The sequence below is a fragment of the Typopeltis vanoorti genome, chromosome 13 (assembly GCF_054136105.1).
Source record: "Typopeltis vanoorti isolate ZY-2024b chromosome 13, IOZ_Tvanoo_1.0, whole genome shotgun sequence".
Lineage (NCBI taxonomy): Eukaryota > Metazoa > Arthropoda > Arachnida > Uropygi > Thelyphonidae > Typopeltis > Typopeltis vanoorti.
Genome location: NC_143561.1, coordinates 91205536 through 91231569, shown reverse-complemented (window position 1 = coordinate 91231569; position 26034 = coordinate 91205536). Strand labels below are relative to the sequence as shown.

The 26034-nt window shown below is 35.2% G+C and overlaps 1 protein-coding gene across 3 annotated transcripts in view; it reads right to left on the bottom strand.

Annotated features, from left to right (window-relative positions):
- The window catches only part of schlank (ceramide synthase schlank), a 211362-nt gene that overhangs the window by 10087 nt on the left and 175241 nt on the right, over positions 1-26034 (bottom strand). The window contains exons 8-9 of one of the 3 annotated variants that reach the window (XM_090402722.1): positions 24974-25080; positions 5793-5949 (exon numbers count right to left, since the gene is read on the bottom strand). In XM_090402722.1, the coding sequence (XP_090258848.1) occupies positions 5793-5949; positions 24974-25080 (264 nt within the window). Of the gene's footprint in view, positions 1-5792; positions 5950-12971; positions 15498-15538; positions 15752-24973; positions 25081-26034 lie in introns of those variants that run through there. The other 2 variants (XM_090402723.1, XM_090402724.1) reach the window with 2 other exon arrangements.

The window sequence follows — 26034 nt, the reverse complement described above, 5'->3', positions numbered from 1 at the left end:
ATCAATTGAAATTTTTCAACTGATCAGTAACTGAACTACAACCACAGCTACATTAAGATTTGAAATATAATATAAGATTTTATGATACCGTTTGATAAGGATCTTCTATGCTAGTCTTTGTTCTTACTCGTCTATAATTTCTGAGGACGAATTCTTCTGTAGTGGATCAAATCTGAGATCTTGGATCAAGGTGGGCCTTCACGTCTTCAGCACATCAAGCTTCTTCCAAGGAAACACAATGGATCTGGGATTCTGTAGTCATGAGATTCACTATGCGGGCTCCTACTTCTCCACAAATTTTCTTTTCTTTGTCAAGAACATGGTTGATATAACATGCAGTAGTTACCTTTCTTCTCAGCTCTATGACGCCCCTCCTTTCTATAATAGGGAATTGGGACCAAAATCCCGCTTACTTTGTTCCTTGTCGTGGCGGAAGGAGAGAGATCTCCAGACTGTCACTCAGGAAAACCACATAAGACAACCCATACGAAGATAGGAGAACCCAGAGAGAGAGAGAGGGAGGGGGGGGGGTTCCTAACCCCTTTTATATACCATGACCCTACCGGCACCTTCTGCAATTAATCCTCCTCCCCCCAATGTCTGGATATGCTTTCTGTGACCAGTTAGGGTGGCGTTTTTCTGCCGAAATTCCAGCAGGCAGTGATCACGGGATTGACTCGTGGCAAAGCCCAAAATCGGGAACTTTGACCTTACCTTGTTTCTTGCTAACCCTATGAGTCACATTTATTAAACTTTATCAGCTTACAAAAAAAATTTTCTAAGAATATATAAATTTATTATCCCTTGTTTCAATTGTTTAACAACGAGCCTTTACATGCAAAATTCTTATGAAATTTTGCATGTAAAATTTCATAAGAAATTGGAATATGCAAATTTTCTTATGTGAGTTAACAAATATTCTCAGTTGTATTTCACACTTAGATGCAAGTATATTTTCCCTTTTTTGATTTTTTAAAGGTTAAGGTTCCTACTTGTTAAATTGTGATCAAATAAATTCTTTTTAGGAACTCTATTAATCACAAACTTTAACACCATCCCTTCACAAGAATTTCAGAAATGCAATCTTCATCCCCTATGTCTGGGGTACATCAGAAAAAACCAGGTCTTTAACTCTCAGACTATGTATTGGATACCACTCACAGGATCTTCTGGAAAAAAATTCACCATGCTTTATCACAGTAAATTTCAAAAAAGAAAGATTGTTTTTGGAATATGCAACACTGATCAGAAATCAAATGAGTTTAAAATAATACAGTTGTAAGAAACTCCCCAACAGTTGGCAAACATTAATCGTCACAAGTTCCAATTTACCTAATCTTCCTACAAACGTCCATAGAGGGCACCACCTATATAGGACTTTAGGGTCATATTCAAGTGTTTCATTCAATATTCTGTTTCCTTTGTGTATGTGTTACAACTGTTAGCTGTACTCCCTGAAGATGTCTCAGTGATAGACAAAATATTGTAAGCATTAAAATAGTTTTTCCTTTCTTAGTGCTGTCAATGCTCTATTAAACCTCCAACATGAAGTTCTCCCAGCACTTAAGCATTAACACATGGACAACAGATATCTAATTGACCAAAATAAAGAGAATAATAAAACAGTGTAAAGTATTCAAATATGTACTCTCAACTAGATATACAATATGTAACTTTAAACTAGTGTAAAGATCGAATGTAGGAATTACAAACTTTCTTAAAAAAAAAAAAAAGAATAAGCTAATAGTAACATGATTAACATGGGAGAACATCTTTATGTTCTAACAAGGAAATGCCAACAAGGTTGATCATAAGAAATTTAATTATTATTTCCAATAATTTGCCTAAACCAAATCCACTATCACTAGGAAAAAATATACTATATATGTCGGCATATAAGACAAGGCCTAAATTTTAGGCTATTTTTAGGTTTTAAGTTTATGTCGGTTGTATAAGATGAAACCCAATTTCTTCTTTCTTGTATTAATGCAATGTTAGGTATTGTTGTTATATCTATTATTTTTATATTTATGTATATCATTATTTTTTTTGCATAGCATAGATTTAGTATTTAAGCGAATTACTCTAATTAAAAGTGATTAGCCCCAATTTTAATTAATTTTAGGATTGTTAAAATTGTTATCATTTAAAATCATGGAACCAGCAACAAAACGAAGAAAGTATGAAGCTCGATTTAAAATAAGGGTAATTGAAATGGCAAAGCAAACTAATAACTGTGCTACTGCAAGAAATTTTGACATAACCAAGAAGATGGTAAGAGACTGGAGGAAGAAAGAAGATATTTTAAAAAAATTGCCAAAGAAAAAATGTGCGATGAGAAGGGATTACCCGATGGCAGCAACTGGAAAATCATCTTGCAGAATGGGTATTCGAACAAAGGCAGAATGGTTATCTTGTTACAAGAAATATGAGTAGAGCATATGCACTAAAATGGTCAAGATTGAAACTGGACGAAAGTATAGAATTTCAAGCTACTTCAGGATGGTGTAATCGTTTTATGAACAGACAAAATCTGGTAATACGACAAAAAATGAAAATTGCTCAAAAACTACCAGCAGATCTTGACCACAAACTTACCAGTTTCCATAAATTTATTATTCAGTTGAGACAAGAAAACATAAATTTCTATTGTCAAATATTGGAAATATGGATCAAACTCCTATGACTTTGATATGATAAGCAAAAAAAAAGTGGAGTCTAAAGATAGTAAGAGTGTGCTAGTTCGAAGTACATGTCATGAAAAAACAAGGTTAACGGTTGTGTTGTCATGTTTGGCTGATGGAAACAAGTTAAAACCAATGATTATCTCCAAAAGTAAAACTAAACCTAAGGTAAAATTTCCTTAAGGTGTTTTTGTACATTTTCACAAAAAAGGATGGATGGACGAAAATGATGTGAAATTTAATCTAACACATAAGCTTAGGTGTTGATGGTTATTCATGACTTATTTTTCACGGTATTAACAACACCACACACACTTTTATCACAAAGATGTTTTATTAGCGCTTATATTTCGCTGATTTTCAACTTGGCATCATCAGAGCACAACACACTTGTATAGGTGACAGTGAGTGAGTGAAACAATATAATTGCAAAAGACCCAAAGTCCTATTTTTGGCGCCCCCTAATGGGAAAAAAAAAAAAAAAGCTATCCAGGAGTTTTTCTTAGGATAACCGTCTCCCAAATTTTTGGCAAATTAATGCAACCATATTTGTTAAGGTTGGGAGAATTCTTCAAAGCCAATACTGACTCAAAAAATAATCTTTCAGATCTATAACGACTCTTAAATAGCACATCAGTTTTCCTCCATCCTTGATTTAATCAAGTTTAACTTTCTCCCTGATATTTTTGAATTATTTTAATTTACCATGAATGAATGCAGGTTACTTTACATGGGGAAGAAAATTCTACAAACAGATTAATGGTACTGCTATGGGTTCCCCCCTCTCTCCCCCGTTAGTAAATTTTTACATGGAACACTTTGAAAACAAAGTACTTATCACAGCTACATACAAGCCACAAGTGTGGTTAAGCTATGTAGATAATGTGTTTGCCATCTGGCCCCATGGACAAGACACTTTGGATGCTTTCACCTACCTAAACAGCCAACACCCCAAAATTCACTTCACAGTAGAAAAAGAATCAAATAACTTTACCATTTCTTGACACATTAGTCACCCGCCTTTCAGATGGATCATTATCTTTTTCTATTTACAGAAAGCCTACACACACACACACAGGAAGATACCTACATAAACAATCACATCATCATCCAGTCCAACAGTACGGCATTTTAAAAACACTTACACACAGAGCCAGAGCCATTTGTTCTAACGATACAACTCTGACCACTGAACTCCAATACCTGCGCCATACGTTCTTAGCCAACAGCTACAATCCCTACAAAATAGATAAAATACTACATAGGCCCATTACTCTGCCCTCCCCTAATACACAAGAATACAACATGACCATTTCTATTCCCTATATCAGAGGTACATCAGAAAAGATAGCCAAAGTATTGTTGAAACATGGCCTTCACACCACTTTCAAACCTCATGTCAAGCTGGCAACTCTGATCCGCTCGCCTAAGGATAAACTTCACCCTTTAGCACACCCAGGAGTGTATGAAGTTCCTTGTGACTTGGCCTATTATGGGCAAACAGGAAGATCAGTGAACATCTGCCTGGAAGAACATGAAAGATACATTCGCTACTATTACTATGGCAAGTCGGGACTGGCAGACCATGCTTTGGACACTCCTTCACACAGGATTAGATGGAGGAAAACGAATGTGCTATTTAGGAGTCGTTATAGATCTGAAAGATTATTTTTTGAGTCAGTAATGGCTTTGAAGAATTCTCCCAACCTTGACAAATACGGTTGCATTAATTTGCCAAAAATTTGGGAGATGGTTATCCTAAGAAAAACTCCTGGATAGCTGCTTTTTTTTTTTTTTTTTTACCCCATTAGAGGCCGCCAAAAATAGGACTTTAGATCTTTTGTCTTTTGCAATTATATTGTTTCACTCACTCACTGTCGTGTATACAAGTGTGTTGTGCTCTGATGATGATGCTGAGTTGAAAATCAGCGAAATATAAGCGTTAATAAAACATCTTTGTGATAAAAGTGTGTGTGTGTGGTGTTGTTAATATTGTGAAAAATAAGTCATGAATGGTGTGAAATTATGGATAAATGATGTGTGGAACATGCGACCAGGCAGTATAATGATTAGTATGGGATATGTTTCGTAGTCATTTAACTGAGAATACTAAAAGTCTTCTAGAAAAAAATAACACAAAAATTGCTGATATACCAGGTGGTTTAACTTCTATATTGCAACCACTAGATGTCTGCTTGAACAAACCATTTAAAGATCACATGCGAGAAGAGTGGAATAATTGGATGTTGACTGGTGAAAAAATCATTTACAAATGGTGGATCTATGCATGTACATCACTTGATATGTTGTGCAAATTTGTGATCAAAGCATGGAACAAAGTAAAAGTAGAGACAGTAATAAAATCATTTAAAACGTGTGGTATCTCTAATCATATTAATGATGGTACGGAAGATGATCTGTTGTGGGACACTGATGATGAAAACGAAATCAATTCACATGATTCGAACTAGGATCCATGTGACATTCATTTAAACAATGAATCTGAAGAACTATTTTCAACAGATGAAGAAAATTAACATGAAAATTGAGGTTAATAATTATTATTTGTTTTTTAAGATTTACATCTATTGTAATATTTTAAATAAATTTATGTAACAAAAAATTAATTTAATTTGTTTATAAACACTACCTATTTTCTTATATAACAATGTATTGTAATTACCTAAATGTTCATCCAAGAAATTAAGCTTCCTTTTTATACTCACCGTATAAGACGACCCATGATTTCGAGGGGTTTTTATGGTATTTGAGAGTCGTCTTATACACCGACATATATGGTGTATGCAAGTATTATGGCAAGCAAGACTGAAGTAGACACACAAAGAAGACCTAAAATCCTAAATTGCACCACATGTATTCATACCAATGTATTGTTCCCTGATGATGTCCATTTGACTTATAAATATAATGGAAATAATTAAAACGGTTTATTATGCCATCTACATAATCATTTATTTCCTAAACATCAATATGAACAGCAATCAACATGTAAGTTTGAAAATTGGATTAACACAATGTGTGAATTTATATGTATACATATTGAAATCTGAATTCTCATTAACAGAAAGTACTAAAAGCAGTACTAACCTCTTTTGAGGATATTGCCTGTAATGCTATGCGAACAATCATCCATGTCCATACTATATGCAATATCTGGAGGGCACATAGTAAACCATTGAAAATATAGTATGCCGCAAACATATCAACAATGGTAACTGCCTCAAACATAGTACTGTAGATAACCCTAAAGAAAACATTACTTTGGAGTACAATATATTTAAAGCACAATCATAATGCATACAAGCTAAAGCAATTTTGTTTTAAATGATACATAAAAGCAAATATGAAAAGTTATGAATGAATAATAAATTGTCCAACTGTGTCATGCAGAAAATAGTATACAAAAGAACATGCAGGTAGAATTTGTTGCTTTAGTCAATATGTTAGGATTGCAGATTGTAGGCATTAGTGATACCTGGCTATTAGAATCAGATGTACAAACTGGTATTGATTGTAATGGGTACACTATTATTAGGAAGGATAGAGAGGATAGGAGAGGAGTGGGCATGCTAATGATATCGGATGACTTGAATCCAGTTAGAGTTGAGACCTATGATTGTAGTATTTCTACTAACAGTATTTCATGTAATAATGAGTTTGAAGCCATCTGGTATGAGGTGGAATCCAACAAGATCAAGTACAGAGTGGAGTGTTGTTACAGACCTGGTGGATCGGTTGCTAGTGATGAAGAAATGCATCGCCAAATAGAAAATATGGGCACATAAAGATTAATCATAACAGAAGACTTTAATTATCCAAATATTGATTGAGCAGCAGCAGAATCTCACAAGAATGAAAATGCATTTATTGAGCTGTTGCGGGACAACTTCATCAAGCAGCATGTGTGACAGAAGGAACTGCAGGACAAAGAGTGTTAGATTTGATTATAGTGTCAGAAGGCGTTTCAGTGAAGGACCTAACTATTCTGCCTCCAGTTGGTGACAGTGATCATGCGATACTCACTTGGGAAGTGACTAAATTTATGAATGTTCCATTCAGAAAAGGTTACATGCTGAACTACAAAGCAGGAAATTATGACCAACTGAGGAGCACACCAAGTCTAGTGGAATGGGATCGGTTGCTGGATGGGAAGAATATCGACAGTGCATGGAAAGCATTTAAACAAAACTTAAATGATGCGATATCAGAATGTGTCCCGAGAGTTTGAAGAATAAATAGAGTAGGAGTCAAAATGGATGTGTCCTTGTATGAAGCAAGACATTCATAAGAAAAGAATGACGTGGAAGAAATATCGTGTGCATAAGGATGAGTGTTATGAAAGTTATAAGCAGCAGGCTAAAACAGTCACCACTGTGTTGTACGGAAAGCAAAGTCTGAGTATGAAAATAAACTGGCTTTGCGTGCTAAAGACAACCCACAAGAACTCTATCAATATGCTGCAAGTAAAAGAAAGAATTAACATGAAAGAATAACTCTTCTAAATACAGATGTGTGAGGGTGGGTGGATGCAGAAGAGGTTGTTCAACGCATGAGTGTCCATTTTGTTAAAAGCTATCAACCTGCCATACACGACATTGAGCTCACTGCTACCTCTTCACTGGATGAAGAAACTCAGGTGCATGAGGATGAGGTATTAGAGCTGTTGCACAATCTGAATAAGAATTCAGCAATAGGGACTGATGGGATATCAGCACAGGTGTTAAGCTGAACTGGCTATTCCTTTGACCAGGCTGTTTAATATGAGTCTCAGAACAGGAAAGATTCCACAGGAACGGAAAGAATGTATGGTAATTCTATTGCATGAGGGTGGTGCAAAGACCAATGTATCCAACTATCGATCAATTATATCTCAGGAGTGGTGGTGAAGATTATGGAAAAATTGGTTAGGGCTCACATTCAGAAACGGGTTGACAGTGAATCTCCACTTTGTAATGAGCAACATGGGTTTACTATGGGACGGTCATGTTTTAGCAACTTCTCGCATTCTATAACAATGTTACCAATGAACTAGACAGGGGGAATGGATACATCACGATACTTTTGGATTTTCTAAGGCTTTTGACAGAATACAGCATGGCAGACTGCTGCATAAATTGGAGAATATGGCTTTGGATTATATAACATTAACATGGATAAGAGGATGACCGACATATCAAAAAATGGTATACGGGGGGGGGGGGGGATGTGAGTCTGCAAGATTCAAGAGTTTAAAAGTTCTTTTCTCGAGGGCCCTACAAGGCACACTGGTGGCATGTGTTGCCATGAGAGAATGACTACAATGATAACTAGAACAGGCATAGGGTAAAACACTTGTAAATGCTTAGGGCTATATCAAGTCTGGACATGATATAAGGGCAGTACTGCCCATAATCAGTACAAAGATTAAAAAAAAATTAAATTAAAAAAAATAATAATAAATAACGAGTGGTCACCACAAAGATCAGTGCTTGGACCACTGTTATTCAATCTATACATTAATGATATCGGGAAGGATTATTAGGAATGCTGCTGATATGCAGTACTTGCAGAATGATTTGAATAGGCTGGAACTGTGGGCATGGGAAAATGGATGTCAGTAAATGTAAAGTAATTCACTTCGGCATGATTAGATATCCAATGTCGTATTATATTGGTGGGATTATGCTAGAAGAAACTGATGAGGCCAGGATCTTGGAGTGCTGGTAGATAGGAAGTTGAAGTTCAAGGCCAGGTAGCAAAGATTGCAAATACAACCCAAAAGATAATTGCAATGCTGAAACAAACATTAACACATGTAAAGATAAGGATGTCATTTTGCCTCTTTACAATGCCTTGATAAGACCTCACTTGGACTATTGTGCATAGGTCTGTTCTCCTGGCTTCCGTTGTGATTCTGATATACTGGAGAGAGCACAAAGGAGAATGTTAAAAATGATATCAGGATCATGGAATACTGATTATGAAGACAGATTAAGAATTTGAAACTTCCGACACTAGCAAACAGGAGAAAGAGGGGGTGATATGATTGAGACTTACAAACGTCTGAAAGTCATATAGGATTTCAATTGATGGAATTTTTCAATTTATGGAGGGTGGGAAAAGGACAAGAGAGCATCCTTGGAAGCTAAGAATGAATGCCGCTAAGAAGGGGGTGAGGGCTAGATTTTTCTCTCACAGGATGGTGCATGATTGGAATGGATTGCCATTGGATGTTGCGAGTGCAAGCGGCGTGAATGAATTCAAGAATAAGTATGATAGCTGGTGCGTGTAGTATGTGGCCTCCCTTGATGAGTCCCTGATTCCCTGGAGGCTGTTTCCCTCATTAATAATAATAATAATAAATACCTCTTCCAACTCTTTAGATTATTTTTAGAAGATGTATAATTAATTGAAAGAAACAAATATTAGAGCTGTTTATATGCAGTTCCTCAATAGCAATCTGAGTCATGCATGAAGAGTGTATCTAGAATGTATATTCATATTGGTGCACATCTGATTGGTAATGGCAGGAATAACAAGACCTAGAAAGATACAATTATGGATGATATCAGATCTGAAGATATTCTTTAACATTAACTGACTGATCCATAAATGGAATATGGGAAGAACCAAACTAAATATGAATTTTTGCTGAAGCTAGATAATAGCAATCAAGCCTACAAACTAAAAAATATTAAATGGGGATTGCATTCAAGACATATAATTGTTATGCTGCTTTAAAAAAATGAATTTTTTTTTCATGTAACAATTTTTCACAAACTAGGAAATATAAGGAGGACTGGAAAGTAATCAATTATTTTTAATAGGTCATTTTTAGCCGATTGTTTTTTCTTAAATAACACAAATGATTAAATTTTATTTTTATTTAAATATTAGCATTACTTTTCTATTTAAAAAATCTTTTTTTTAAATTTTAGATTATTATTTTTAAATATGGTGGACTTTAAAGTTGAAGAGCACCATTTATGTCATTGTATGCTGTTTTTGTTTCACCAAGGAAAGAATGCTACCGAGGCTACCAAAATCATTTGCTCAACTTATTGAAGGTTAACAAATGTCAGCGATGGTTTAGGAGATTTGCAGAAAAAAATTTTGATCTCTCTTATTGTCCTCGATCTGGAAGACCTCTTACTCTAGATGATGATGCTCTTAAGACTCGTTGAATCAGATCCAAAATAAAACATACAAGAATTAGCAGAGAAACTTAATTCATCATGGTCAACTGTCCAAGAGCACGTACATAAGAGTGGCAAAGGTTCTTAAACAGGGTGTATGGGTACCGCATGAACTGTCAGAAAACAATAAAGCATAGAGACGGGCAATTTGCAATTCATTGTTGACCAGACAACAAAATGACCCCTTTTTGGAACGAGTCTTAACTGGTGACGAAAAATGGGTGCTGTATAAGATTAATAAACGCAAAAAACAGTGGCTTTCTCCAAATCAAATACCTAAAGATGGACTTCATCCACAAAAGGTTCTGTTGTGCGTTTGGTGGGATATTCGTGGAATTATTCATTATGAACTTATGGAACAAAGTAAGGCTATCACAGCAGCCATCTACTGTGAACAATTAGAGCGACTACATCAAGCATTGTTAATCAAACGTACTGCGCTTGTCAATCGGAAAGGGGTAATTTTGCAGCAAGATAATGCAAATCCACATTCTGCAAGAATGACTCAAGAAAAAATTAGGCAGTTAGGATGGGAACGTCTACCACATCCTCCATATTCGCCGGATATTGACCCTAGTAACTGTCACTTATTCAGGTCCTTAGAACACAGCATAAGAAATAAAACCTTCCGTTCGCAAGATGATGTCCAAAGGAATTTGATATCATTTTTTGCCTCCAAAGAAAAACCTTTTTTTCAAAAAAGAAATTCTAAATTTAGTAGATCGTTGGAATAAGGTTATAATTAATGATTGCGATTATAGAACTGAATAATGTTAATTTGTTCTTTAATAAAATTTATATTAAAAATGTAGTTCAAAAAATTGATTACTTTCTGGTCCCCCTTATATATAACATGTACTCCCCCTCCCATCCCAAAATTAATTTCCTCAGTTTTAACCTAGTGAAAAATAAGCATTATTTTATAAAATTAAAATGAAATAAAAAAAAAGAAAGAAAGTGAAAGTTTACACACAGAGGGCTCAACAAATACATCCACTTATCCATGGCGAGCAGATTTTGCAAGCTGGACAGTAGCAGCAGACTGGACAAAATATATTTTTTGTTTTACACACACGAGGGTGGTCTGAAAAGTTCTCTGCCTAACAGTGAAAAAAACAGATTCAGAATTTCAAAATTATTTTTCTCCTAATTTTGCCTAACCTAATCTCCCTTTAGACTAATACATTTATTCCAGCGATGCAACAGCACCATTATCCCGTCGTTGTAGTGGTTCTCAGTAAGATCTGCAAAATACCCCTCTACGGCTGCAATCACCTCTTGATTCAAAGAAAAACGCTGACCAGAGAGGAATATTTTTAGTTTTGGGAAGAGATATAAGTCAGAGGGAGCCAAATCTGGGGAACTGGGTGGATGTTCCAATAATTCATAGTGCAGATCCCTTAATTTTCCCATTGCCAAAATAACTTTATAGGCAGGTGCATTGTCCTGATGCAAGATGATTTTTTTTCTTCTGCAAACCGGGTCTTTTCTCTTTCTGTCTAGTCTGTTAAAACAGTGCTTCCCAAACTGTGGGTTGCAGCCCTCTTGGGGCATTTAGTTTTGTTAAGGTGGCCGTGAAATAATGAAAACAAATTTAAAATGTTTTAAGGCTAAGATTTTTTTATCTTAAAAGAAACGTATTTAATTTTTATTATTTCTTTTTTGTTTGTTTTTTATATTTTAATGGAAAAAAAAAATCACACTTTGGTGTTGGTTCACAAAATTTTCTTCCTGCATATTTCGGTGCTTAATGAATATTAGTAAATATATGTTTATTCATATAAGTTTGATTTCAAAGGTATTGACTGATAAGAAGCACAAAAAAAGCTTACAAATGCAAAATCTTGCACTCATTTAAAACGGCCAAGTTTTTTAAATTGATGTTTCATTGCTAGTACACAGGTGGGGGGGGATGCGCGGGAAAGAAATACACTTGGTGTGTATGTTTTGTATTAAATATAAATACAATAAATATTATAATATATGTGTGTATTTTTTTTTTTCCCGACGGGGACTGTAAAATATTTTAATTTTTCCAAATGAGGCCTTGACATCCATAAGTTTTGGAAGCACTGGGTTAAAAGTTTAGAATAATATTTCCCAATTATTGTTTTACCCTTTTCAAGATAATTAATAAACAAAATGCCTTTAACATCCCAATACACTGATGCCGTGACCTTTCCTGCTGACTGAACCGACTTAGTCTTCTTTGATGCTGAACAACTGGCTTCTGTCAATAGTTTTGACTGCTGTTTGGATTCTGGTGTGTAATGGTGAATCCAAGAGTCTCATCCATAGTAATAAATCAATGCACAAAATCAGTTTTATTCTTGTTAAAATGCTCCAAGCACAGTCTCAGCAATTTCATGCACTTTAACTCGCCGGTCATCCAATACCATATCGTGCACTCGATCAATGATTTCTGGTGTTGTTACACTTTTGGACGTCCTTAACGTGGATCATCTTCAAGGCTGGTATGGCCATGTTTAAACTTGGTAGCCCATTTCTTAATTGTCGAAAACGAAGGAGAGGAGTGCCCGTAAACTTTTATGAACTTCAAATGAATTTCTTTTGGCATTAAACCTTCTTTTTACAAAGAATTTTATAACCGCACGATACTCAATTTTATTCATTTCAAGCTATACAGAGAACACTTTGGCTTTTGACAGCTGTATAAAACAAACTATTTAATAGAATGACTTGCAATTTCACATGGATGCTTATGACAGATGTACCAACTTAGGGAAAAAAAAAATCGTGCCGATAGTGTTGCCATCTATGGTCGAGGCCGAGAACTTTTCAGACCACCATTGTATATTGATATAAATGAATACTGATATAACTGAATACTTCCTATATGGGCAACATGTCTATCTCCTCTCATGTCTCTTCTTCAAATTACTTCAAAAACACCACCATAATAGGAAACTCAAATTACGTTTGTCCAGTTAAAAAATGAACACCTCACTCTCAAAAAATCCTACCAAAGAACGACATGAAATCTTTCACAATCAGTTCAACGTCTGGTTGCACACTAGTGTGTGTGTGTGTGTGTATGTGCAACCACCGTGACCTATAGATTCTGTTTCTATCCAAATTCTGAAATGATGTTATAACCACAGCCCATCTTAACTGTGCAAAATCATACTCTGTATGGTTCCTTCTTCCACAAGGTTGGCACATGTGAGTTTGCACAGACTAATGCCACTCATCAGAAGATGGAAAATTTTGAATTTTCTGTTTTTTTTTTCTGCCTTAAAGTTTCTTGTCCAATCATCCATTCTCAATTTTTGTCTCTACTGCTCCTCTAATTCTGAAAACCACACAGACCTCTTTGGAATCTTATCCTTGAAGCTTCAATAGTATGAATTATCCAAATGGTGTGACTTTAATGTCCACACCTATTGACCCCCCCCCATTCCACTGACAAAAGTGAAAGAAAATTGAAGTGTTTGCTGCATGCAATGACCTAGTGCAAAACCAGAATACCAGATGGTCCTCTTTCTCTTCATATTTCTCTTCCAATGAAGGAATTCCCTAGGGTTCAGTTATATCTCCTATTTTTTTTTTCTTAAGATACATAAAGAATATAAGTGATATAAATCCTATCCAGTTTTGCAGATGACAGCACAGCCCATTCCTCTTACTCATTTGACAAATCTTGCATAGTTCTAACACAAGCTGTCCTTAGCTTCAAGATCTTCTACAGCTAGTGATCTATATAATATCTCCATACCATCATTAACTGATGATGACAAGTTAGTTACTTTTGATGCTATCAAAGCATTGGTCTTTTTTTTCCCCTTAAAAATGAGATCAGTTTATTATCCCTTATCTCTGATAACACTCAGTTGACAAGACAAGACATGATCTCTCTCTCTTCTTGAGCTGACATATACCTCTAGTGTTTCTCCACACAAACACATGACATCTGTACCCACCAACAAACTTGATTCTTTTTCAACTCATGATGGTACTTTTCACCTGTCCAGTATTAGGTTACTGTTCATGCATTTGGTAATGGACCGAACACTTACATAAAAATTCTTGGTGCTTTCCAAAAGAGAGCAGTTTGGCTAATTGACAATTTCTCTCTCTCTCTCTCACACACACAAACAAACTCACTCACTCACTCCAGCATCTCATAGGAAATCTGATTACTACTTCAGTATCTCTTCTACAGGCACTTTCCATGGGTGCTATTTCACAGAACTGGCATCCAACATTCCTTTCATTTTTATTAAGTCTATGGAAAAAAATACATAACAGTGTCCACCATACACTTACAGTTCAACTGCTAACCCACTGAACTTCTCTCGTTTCACCTACCTTTGTTCAGTGGAACAGCCTTTCCCATGAAGTATTCCACAAAAATTACAATATTTGACTGTTCAAACAGAACAGATTTCCTTCTCTTAATCTCTGCCCACACAAAATATTAATTTGCTACAGGTTCTGAAACCACTCATTTGTGGACTAATATAAAAAATAATAATGTATGTGTATAACATGTACTAGCTACATATGCAAGTATCAAAGTAAGCAGAAACCTCTGCTTACCCCCTGTCCCTTACAATCAATGATAATGTCCATGTGTACATTATACCCTAACAATTGAGGACACATGAAATCTCTCTCAGAATGGATCATATTGTTGAAATTATGAATGCGAGGTACAAGCGATGAATAACCTCCATTAGCAGGTGTGAAAAATCCTGTGCATTCATGTGAATAACACGTTAATCAAACATACAAAATCTAACATGAATTACTCATCATCATCCTTTCAGAGATTTAGGCCCAATGGCCTGTTCCAGTCTCATTCCATCTTTTCCTTGGTCATCCCTGATTTCTATATCCTCCAAATGGATAGTACTGGAGTATTTTTTTGGGTAATCTTGAACTGTTTGTTCTTTCGATATATGCAGTCAACTTTCTCTGGTATTCATGTATGTTGTCCAATACCGAGTTTATTTTTACTTCTTTACGTAAACTGGAGAAATGAAATTCGCAGTAATTTCATTTCTTCAGTTTCTATTCATTTTTCTTCTGCAGTGTTTATGGCCCATAATTTGCTTCCATACAGTAGAGAAGGTCTTGCCAAAAACTTTATAAACTCTTATTCTTACATGCTTTTGAACTAAGACCAATTTTTATTGTTTTCTTCATTTGATAATACAGATACTTCTAGTAATAAGTTTACAATCCGTAAACTGATTACCAGTTATGAGATAATACAGATAATATAAATAAACTTTATTGTCAATGGTAGAAAAAATGAGAAACTTACATTAAACCACATTATATATTTCAGAATTATTAATGGAAAAAAAAAAGTATGGTCATTGAAGAGTTGAAATAATTTATTGCACAGAAATATTGTATCAGCATAAAAAAGAAGTACTTTTTTTTTGTTTGTTTGTTTTCATGAACATTAACCAATCAGTAAAGTTATTGAATTTTTTCCCCTTTTTGTTTTAAATGAAGAATTCATAAAATAATGTTCTAAATATAAATTAATCCCATATATCTTCTAGCTGTTGACTAATAAGTAAATTGTTAATTCACCATTATTTGTCGTAAATTTCATTCATGAAATTTTTTGGCACCTATTATTCTGGAAAACAAAATCAATGTCCATGATGAATAAATTGGGCTTTTTATTTGGTCATTAGGAATTAAAAAATACACACAAAATTAAAAGAAAATTAAGTAAAAAAAAAACATGTATGGTTGGTAAATACTAAAAAGTGGAAAATTAAGCCAGTGCATCCAAGACTGTATGGCAGGGGGGTGTTCAACTCGTCGATCGCAGAGCGATTTTTGGTCAATCTCTTGTGTATTCCTCCTTCCTTACAAATTTAATTAAAACTGAAAACATAATATTTTATTTATTATTATTTTGTATTAATTTTAATTCGCTTTAAGTGTATTGCTATTGTTTATTTATTTTTCATTAAAATTATCAAATCAGTAATTTCCTTATAAGTAAATGAATTAATTTGATCAGTGGAAGTCAAACAGCGAGCCGAGTGAATACGATTATAAGCAAAGTGTAAAAACTCGATTGTAGCTTAAATATTAAATATTCCAAAGCACATTACATCGATTTTTTACTTAGGTTAAGTCCCATGTGAATATTGTAAAAAAATAAACTTTGTTTGTCTCGGTATAGTGTGTATTAGATGTTTTTGTAAATAACTCTTTTGAAGCTAACTGTATATATTGCTTTAATAAGAATATGTTAGAGTGTTAAAAACAAAGGCAATGTTTTTGTCGCCGAAGCTGTACATGGTGGCATTAGAAAGATTGTTATTGAAACTTGTATGTATGAGAAAGGCTTGCAGGCTCTAAGTGTAAACATCTCCGAAGTTAGTCAGAAAGAGTTCAAACAACTTTCCAATGGCTGGCAACTTACAATCAAAAGAAAGTGGAGGAGAATAAAAGGCATGCCGAACTTGAAACTTAAGATGAAAGACTCATACCGATTCTTTGGGGGTTGCCAAACTTCATGCGAGGTCTCAGAGGAGGCCTAATAAAAAGGGACTGAAGCAACAGAAGGGGTCCCAGTTCCAGAATTGCTATCAGAGAGGAGGCTGCCTGGTCCAGAGTCGCCGTCAGAGAGACTGACTGGATCCACGTTGCTTGAGAGAGGAGTTTTCTGCTTCCAGAAAGGAGCTTCTCGGTTCGAGATGTCACTAGAGAGAGACTACGTCTAGGCCGCAGACAAGGTTTCAAATTCCCAAAGGGAAGAGTTCCAATTGCTGGAGAAAAGTTTCCAGGCCAGGTTAATGTCAGACATTCACCAGTGTGTTGCGTTTTCATTACAATTTGATGAATCAAACGGCTTCACTGATATTGCTCAGTTAATGGTATTTATTCACATGGTATTTCAAGATTATTCAAGTAAAGAAGAACTTTTGAAAATTATACCATTATTCGGAAGGACTAAGGGAGAAGACATTTTTTCGGTATTTGATGAATTTGTTAAACAACACAAACTTCTGCTTTTTAAACTTGTGTCTATTACTACTGATGGTGCTCCTGCAATGATAGGTAATAAATCAGGCTTCATTTCATTATGTAAAAACGATGACAAATATCCAGATTTTTTAACGTAGCACTATATTATTCACCAACAAGTACTGTGCAGTAAAAGAATAAACACAAAAGATGTTTTGGATATTACATTTAAAATTGTAAATTCTGTTCGAGGAAAAGCCCTGCAATGGTGGTTATTTAAATTACAGGCAGATGATGATAGGGAACTTCTGTTATACAATAATGTTCGCTGGCTCAGCAGAAGTCAATTTTTAGAAAGATTTCTTGTATTAATTAATGATATAAAAATTTTCTTGATGAAAAAGGAGATATTTATCCACAATTGAGTGATAAAAGATGGTTGTTACACTTATCATTTTTAGTAGATTTCTGTACGAAATTAAGCAATTTAAATTTAGAGTTACGAGGTAGAGATAAAAATTTAATTAACATGTTAAATTCAATAAAAACTTTCCAACAATACTTACTTTTTAAATTATACGTTATTTTTGGTCGTAAAATGTTAAAAAAATATAAGACTTATTGATAAACTGACCACAGATTTTTAATTCGTACGTATGTTCATACAATATTTGTATGAACATAAGTACGAATTAAAAATCTATGGTCAGTTTATCAATAAGTCTTATATTTTTTAATACTTACTTTTATTAAAGAAAAATATAAATGACTGCAAATTTAGACATCTCCCATATTCATTAAATTTTTTGAACAAAATCAAGAAATGCTTCACTATGATTCAAAAGAATTTATTCATGAACTAGAATTAGTTGAGGAAGAAATAAATTCAAGATTTAAAGATTTTAATAAAACTGAAATGATTGTATCTTTTATCAATAATCCATTTCAAGAAAACTTGAACATCACAGAAATTTCAAATAAAATTAGTGGGCTGTTTGATATAAACCAAGCTGAAGTAGAACTTGGGATAATAAACATTCAGAATAGTTTACATTTAAAATCAATAAACAATGAAGTCATTTGGAAGTATGCACATGAAAAATTCCCAATATTAACTGATATTGCACAAAAAATTCTGTCGTGTTTCGGATCGACATACTTGTCAGAATCCGCTTTTTCAAATATGACCGTCATAAAAAATCAATTAAGAAACCAAATTACAAATGATCATTTGGATGATTGTCTGCGATTGGCCACGTCTTCATATCAACTTGACTATGAAAATATTGCGAGGTCCAAACAATGCCAAATTTCACATTAACTTTTTTTTTTTTTTAATCAACCAGCATTTCCGGTAACTTATGAATTTGCAATCAATCTGGTGTTTTTTCTAACTTTGGTTTTTCAAAATAGAGAAATAAATATTTTATTCCGATATATATATATTTGTTGTATTAAAATAATTAAAAGTGATAAATAAATTTTTAAATACACAAATAAAGTTTTTAGTTGTTTATTTGTGCGAAATCAGATACCAGGTTGGGGGAACATGATCTATATAAGAGAACAGATCACCGAATAACTTTTTATAGAAAAGTAGCTCGCGTAGTAAAAATGGTTGAACACCACTGCTGTATGGTGTTCCAAAGAGCCACAAGGCTGTCTTAAGACCTACAGTGAATGGAATAAGTTCTCCACTTACCTTTTAGCCAAAAAAAATCTCAAATTTGCTAGAGAACTACATCCAACATTCATATTCCTTTATCAGAAACCTTTCACATTTTGTCCAGAAACCATTTCAATCACATCACTTGATATCCTTACCAGTCTTGGCATTAGCTCACTGTAGATGAATATCCAAGTTGATGGATTTTTAGGCCTCATTGAAGGACTCTCTCTCTCACCTAATCACAAGACTTCATAAACACTGCTTTCAATCTAATTATTTTGAATGGAAAGATCGGCTAGGTCAGAAAGTTGTTTGTGGAGATGATCAGGTCCCTCATCTCTCTCTCTCATACAAATATTGTATGAGAGAGAGAGAGATATGAGGGATTGTATGTTCTTGATATTGTATGTTTGTACAATATTTGTATGAACATAAGTATCTCTCTCATGAACAGATCTCTTCATGGAGAAATTTGAGAAAAAAGTTCTCTAGCCAACCTGAAAATAAACTTTACTTTTGAAGTTGAAAGAAAACTACTCTTTCTAGAGATTCTTATCTCAAAAATATCTCAGAATGGTTTCACATTATATATTTAATGCAAGCCTGCTCATACTAGACACATTACCTCCATTAATACTCTAAAAAATATGCCATCACTATCTCAGGAAAATGAAAAATTACAACTTCTACTCAATCAATCCATTTTTAATGGATATCCAAGAAAGTTAGTGTTCAAAAATACTATTCTTTAACTTACTTAAGTATAAAGAGCTAATAAGCTTCATTTCGGCAATGAAAACATTACTTAAATTAAGGCTAGTGTCGCCGATACTTTATAGTTCACTATATTCGGCAAGAAACTCTCTGATTCCAATCTTTGAGTTTCTTATTCGGTTTTAAAACTATGTGGGATTTAATATCCCCTTAATTTAAGTACTATTCTTTAATCCTACTCCATGGCCAAACCCTGACACGACTCAGTTTTAATCCCTTACGTCGGTAGTCTTTCACCAAAAATTATAAATTTTATAACATGAGAGCGGCATTCAAACCTATTCCTATCATATGCAGCCTCCTGCTCTCCCAAAGCTTATAACTCCTTTTACAAACATCCTAGGGTTTACAGAAATCTTGTTTTTGTGGCCTTTGTTACACAAGTCAGACGCCTATAAGTTTTGAGATAAGATAAAAGACGTAGCTCATATTAAGGAAGAAATATCAGGTTTAGCTTATCATGCTTCTCATACACATCATGACACTGACTGGAACAAGACTCCATGACTCATCTAGAAGAATATTTTCTCTCATCAGATAAAAGAATCTATCACAATACTTTTCTCAAACAGCTCACTTAACAAGAATCAAGGACTGATTCTAGTGGTATTTGGAAATCTTTTATTAGATTTCTTCATACACCAGAATTCAACTTTTCAGCTAATCATCTCCAAACAATGAATGGCTCATGTCATCATTCATTGTCTTCATGTTTTTCTATTATTTACATTACAATGGTTCTTGCTGACTTTGCATATTAATTTATACTTTTTGCATTTGTTAACCACACAATTATATATATATATATATTTTACCCTGAAAAAGCTAAGAGTGACCTGTAAAGAAATTATTTGTTTTCTTTTATTTTTTGTGTATTTTTTACTTCCTCACAATCAAATAAAAAAAAAAAAATTCACCATTAGCTTTTTATTGGTCAAAAGTTGTTCAGTTAATATCTAAAACTGCAAACAGTAAACAGAATCCCCTCACACCCAATCCACCTTTTCTGATGTTATGTCAGATAAAAGTAAGCAATGAAAATAACAATGACTGATTTTCAGATATCATGTTGGAGGTCCAATGCCATGGAACTTACTGTATTTGCAATGCTCTTGGAGAAACAAAGTGTTATCTGGACTAAATCAATCAATCTCATTAGATTGCACATTAATTTATGAACAATAAGTAAATGTAATGCAGATCTTAAAAAAAAAAACAGAAATGTGAAATACAAAAATCTATTATATTATTAACTCCTTCAAAATAATTGAATTACTTAAGGAATTCACAACGTAAACTGGAATATAAATTAAAATAGACTTTAATATATACTTCCTATATTTCGGCAACATCACGTTGCCATCTTCATGGGAACTTAAGATTAAGACACGTGCATGCAGGCACTAGAACAGCAAATGAGGCTGAAGAAAGGAAACTAGTGTTATTCCTAAAGTCCTGATGGTGCCCCCCCCCCCCCCCACACACAGCAGGCTATATTAGGTATTCTTGGCTGTTGGACTGAAGTTCACATGATTGTGTTTCCCAAATTTGGGGCAGTCTCATGCATCCAAATTTGTTGAGGTTGGACACTTTTTTGGCTGAGGCTGATTCTATGAATAGTCTTTCAAATTTATACTTGCTGCGGTGTATTATTGTGACTTTCTTCCAACGTATTCTGTGGCGAGTATCCAAAGCATGGTCTGCAAGCCCAGAGTAGCTGTAATGGTGAAACTGGATGTAGTCCTTGTGTTCTGAAATTCTGATATTCGTTGTCCTGCCTGTTTGGCCAAAATAGACAGTTTACAGCTGCAAGAGACCTGGTACACACCAGGTAGGTCTAGGGGAAGTGGTTGGTCTTTTGTGGGGCAGATAAGGGATGCCAATTTTCTATATGGTTTGTAACAGGAAGTAAGGTCATATTTTTTTAGGATTTTGGTTATTTTTTTACAGGTGCCTCAGATGTAGGGGATAGTGATTGATTTAAAATAATCTTTATTGTGTGTGTGTGGAGGGGGGGGAGGGGTGGTGGTGGTTTACTGGTTTTAGTATTTTTTTGGGGTTGTAGGCATTGGCTGAGAACATATTAAGGATGTGATTTAGTTCAGTGGTTAGGGTCTTGTCATTTGAACAGATTAGTTTAGCCCTGTTATGTAGTGTCTTAATAACACCATATTGTTGTGAGGCAGGGTGGTGGGATTGTAGATGAATATATCTGCCTGTATGGGTGGGTTTTCTATAAACTGAGAAAACCAAGGTTCCATCAGGCAGATGAGTGATTAGTGTGTCTAGGAAAGGGAGGATGTTGTTATCTTCTTTTTCCAAGGTGAACTTGATTCTGGGGTGTTGGTTGTTTAAGTGTGTTAAGAAGGAGAGGAGTGTATCTGAGCTATGTAGCCAAATAGTGAACACATCACCAACATAGTGAAGCCATATAGTAAGTTTTTGTGGGGCAGAGTTTAAGGCTTTCTCTTCAAAAGTCTCCATAAAGAAGTTGGCCAAGGGTGAGGAGAGTGGTGAACCGATGGCTGTCCCCCTATCTGTTTGTACAATTTTGCCTGCCAATCGAAATAGCCTGAGTTCATTGTGAACTGAAATAGGGCTGAGATATCGGGAGGGAATTTGGCTTGGATGAGCTCTAAGGTTTCCTTGAGTGGAACATTTGTGAATAGGGAGGAGACGTCAAAACTGACCATTATGTCAATATGTTGGAGTGTAAGGTTTTCTATACTGACTTTGAAGTGGGCTGAGTTTTTTATGTGTGATGGTGTGTTGCCAGTATAGTGTATGAGCTCTTTGGCTAATTTGTACGTGGAGGAGTCAATGCCATCCACTATGGGACTTAATGGCACATTTTGTTTATGATGTGCCACACACCATCATTCATAAAAAATTCAGCCCACTTCAAAGCCAGTATAGAAACGTACATCATGAGAACTTCAGCCCAACGGCCAAGAATACCTAATATAGCCTGCTGGGGGGGGGGGGGGAAGCACACCATCAGGACTTTAGGAATAACAGTAGTCTTCTCCTTTCTTCAGCCTCATTTGCTGTTCTAGTGCCTGTGTGCACGTGTCTTAATCTTAAGTTCCCATGAAGATGGCAACGTGATGTTGCCGAAATATAGGAAGTACATATTAAAGTCTATTTTAATTTATATTCCAGTTTACATTGTGAATTCCTTAAGTAACTCAATAATCATGTACAGTCAACATATAAGCCTTTCTACAAGAATTACGATCCTTCAAAATACTAAGATTCAACTGGTTGAAGGAAGCTTAAATTTCTGAAGCACCAAACTATTTCTCAATATTTGACTTTCGATAAATACAGATTCATAAAAATTTCTAATTTAAATGACTTAGAAATTTAAGTTACCATATATCACATAACTTGTAATTAGTTTACGGAATTAACAACGCATATAAAGTATATTAATTAAAGGTAACTTTAATGAATAACTTCTATATTTCGGCAATGTCACATTGCCATCTTCAGGAACATAAAGATATGGTATGTGCACTCAGGAACTAACACAAAGCAAATGAGGAAGAAAGCAAGAAACTAATATTGTTCCTAAAGTCCTAATGGTGCCCTCTTGCGGGCTAATTTGGTAGTCTTGGCAGTTGGGCTGAAGTTCTCATAATGAAAGTCTCCCAAATTTGGGGCAGTTTCATGCACCAAAATTTGTTGAGGTTAGGAACGTTTTTTTAGAGCTGCTGAAGATTCTTTGAATAATCTTTTGTATTTAAACTTGCTGCGATGAATTATTTTTGTTTTCTTCCAACGAATTTTATGGTGGGTATCTAAGGCATGGTCTGCCAGCCCAGGAGCGGCTGTACTGGTGAAACCGGATGTAGTCTTGGTGTTCTGAAATCCTGATATTTGTTGTTCTGCCTGTTTGGCCAAAGTAGGACAATTTGCAGCTGCAAGGGACCTGGTATACACCAGGTAGGTCTAGGGGAAGTGGTTGGTCTTTGGTAGAGCGGATAAGGTATGCCAACTTTTTATATGGTCTGTAACAGGAAGTAAGGTCATATTTTTTGAGGATATTGGTTATTTTCTCAGAGGTGCCCTGGATGTAGGGGATGGTGATAGACTTGGTGTAATCTTTATTGTGGAGGGGGGAGGGGGGTTGTGGTTTACAGGTTTTAGTATTTTTTGGATTTTTTTGGGGTTATAGCCATTGGCTGAGAAAAGTTTCCTCCCGATATCTCAGCCCTATTTCAGTTCACAATGAACTCAGGCTATTTCGTTTGGCAAGGAAAGTTCTACAAACAGATAGAAGGGACAGCCATGGGTTCACCACTTTCCCCACCCTTGACCAATTTCTTTATGGAGACATTTGAAGAGAAAGCCTTAAACTCTGCCCCACAAAAACCCACTATTTGGCTTCGTTATGTGGATGATGTGTTTGCTATTTGGCCACATGGCTCAGACACACTCCACTCCTTCCTAGCACACTTAAACAACCAACACCCCAGAGTCCAGTTCACCTTAGAAAAAGAGGAAAACAACACCCTCCCCTTCCTAGACACTTTAATCACCTGCCAGCTTGATGGATCTTTGGTTTTCTCTGTTTACAGAAAACCCACCCACACGTGCAGATACATTCACCAGCAATCCCCCCCCCCCCCTCACAACAATATCGGGTGATAAAAACACCATAGAACAGGGCAAAATTAATCTGCTCAGATGACAAGGCCCTGACTATTGAACTAAACCACATCCTCAACACTTTCTTAGCCAATGGCTATAACCCTAAAAAAATCCAAAAAATACTAAAACCTGTAAACCACAACCCCCCTCCCCCCCATCCACAATAATGATTACACCAAGTCTATCACCATCCCCTACATCCAGGGCACCTCTGAGAAAATAACCAATATCCTCAAAAAATATGACCTTACTTCCTGTTACAGACCATATAAAAAGTTGGCATCCCTTATCCGCTCTACCAAAGACCAACCACTTCCCCTAGACCTACCTGGTGTATACCAGGTCCCTTGCAGCTGCAAATTGTCCTACTTTGGCCAAACAGGCAGAACAACAAATATCAGGATTTCAGAATACCAAGACTACATCCGGTTTCACCAGTACAGCCGCTCTGGGCTGGCAGACCATGCCTTAGATACCCACCATAAAATTCATTAAAAGAAAACAAAAATAATTCATCTCAGCAAGTTTAAATATGAAAGATTATTCAAAGAATCTTCAGCAGCTCTAAAAAACGTTCCTAACCTCAACAAATTTGGGTGCATGAAACTGCCCCAAATTTGGGAGACTTTCATTATGAGAACTTCAGCCCAACTGCCAAGACTACCAAATTAGCCCGCAAGAGGGCACCATAAGGACTTTAGGAACAATATTAGTTTCTTGCTTTCTTCCTCATTTGCTTTGTGTTAGTTCCTGAGTGCACATACCATATCTTTATGTTCCTGAAGATGGCAATGTGACATTGCCGAAATATAGAAGTTATTCATTAAAGTTACCTTTAATTAATATACTTTATATGCGTTGTTAATTCCGTAAACTAATTACCAGTTATGTCTAACCAACGTATAAGTCTTGCTACTAGAATCATATATCACATATTCATAAAAGCTATTCAAATGTTGAACATATATAAAAATTTCTACGTATGCATACTTTAATCTATTCATATTACAATTTGAAACAAATCAACCAACCTGTATGGATAAAGTCCAAGCCTTGAAATTATCCAAGCCAAAGTAAATACTACAAATGACAAATCAGCTAGACGTTGTTTACGAAGGTATTTGGCCATTTTTGCAGCCTAGAAAGAATAAATACTTATTGAATATTTAAAAAAAAAAAATTAACACAGAGAGAGAGAGAGAGGGGTTATAAAATGCTAAATAAACAAGAAAGGACAACGTATCAGCGCAAAACAATCATAAAGGTGTAAAATATACTTGACAAAGTATATTGTGGTTGTCTTCACATTGGAAAAAAGTAAGCAAGCATAATACAAGCAATTAGAGATAGGAAAACTTACATGGATGCTCTCTTGTCCTTTCCCCACCCTCCATAAACCGAAAAATTCCATCAATTGAAATCCTGCATGACTCTTTCAGATGTTTGTAAGTCTCAATCATATCACCCCTCTTTCTCCTGTTTGCTAGTGTCTGCAGTTTACAAATTCTCAATCTGTCTTCATAATCAGTATTCCATAATCCTGATATCATTTTTAACACTCTCCTTTGCACTCTGTCCAGTATATCAGAATCACAACGGAAGCCAGAACAGACCTGTGCACAATAGTCCAAGTGAGGTCTTATCAAGACATTGTAAAGAGGCAAAATGACATCCTTATCTTTACATGTGTGAATGTTTGTTTCAGCATTGCAATTATCTTTTGAGTTGTATTTGCAATCTTTGCTACCTGGCCTTGAACTTCAACTTCCTATCTACCAGCACTCCAAGATCCTGGCCTCATCAGTTTCTTCTAGCATAATCCCACCAATATAATACGACATTGGATATCTAATCATGCCGAAGTGAATGATTTTAGATTTACTGACATCCATTTTCCCATGCCCACAGTTCCAGCCTATTCAAATCATTCTGCAAGTACTGCATATCAGCAGCATTCCTGATTATCATACAGCTATTTGCATCATCAGCAAATAGCTGTATGTCACTTGTCAAATCCTTCCCAGTATCATTAATGTACAGATTGAATAACAGTGGACCAAGCACTGATCCTTGTGGTACACCACTCGTTACC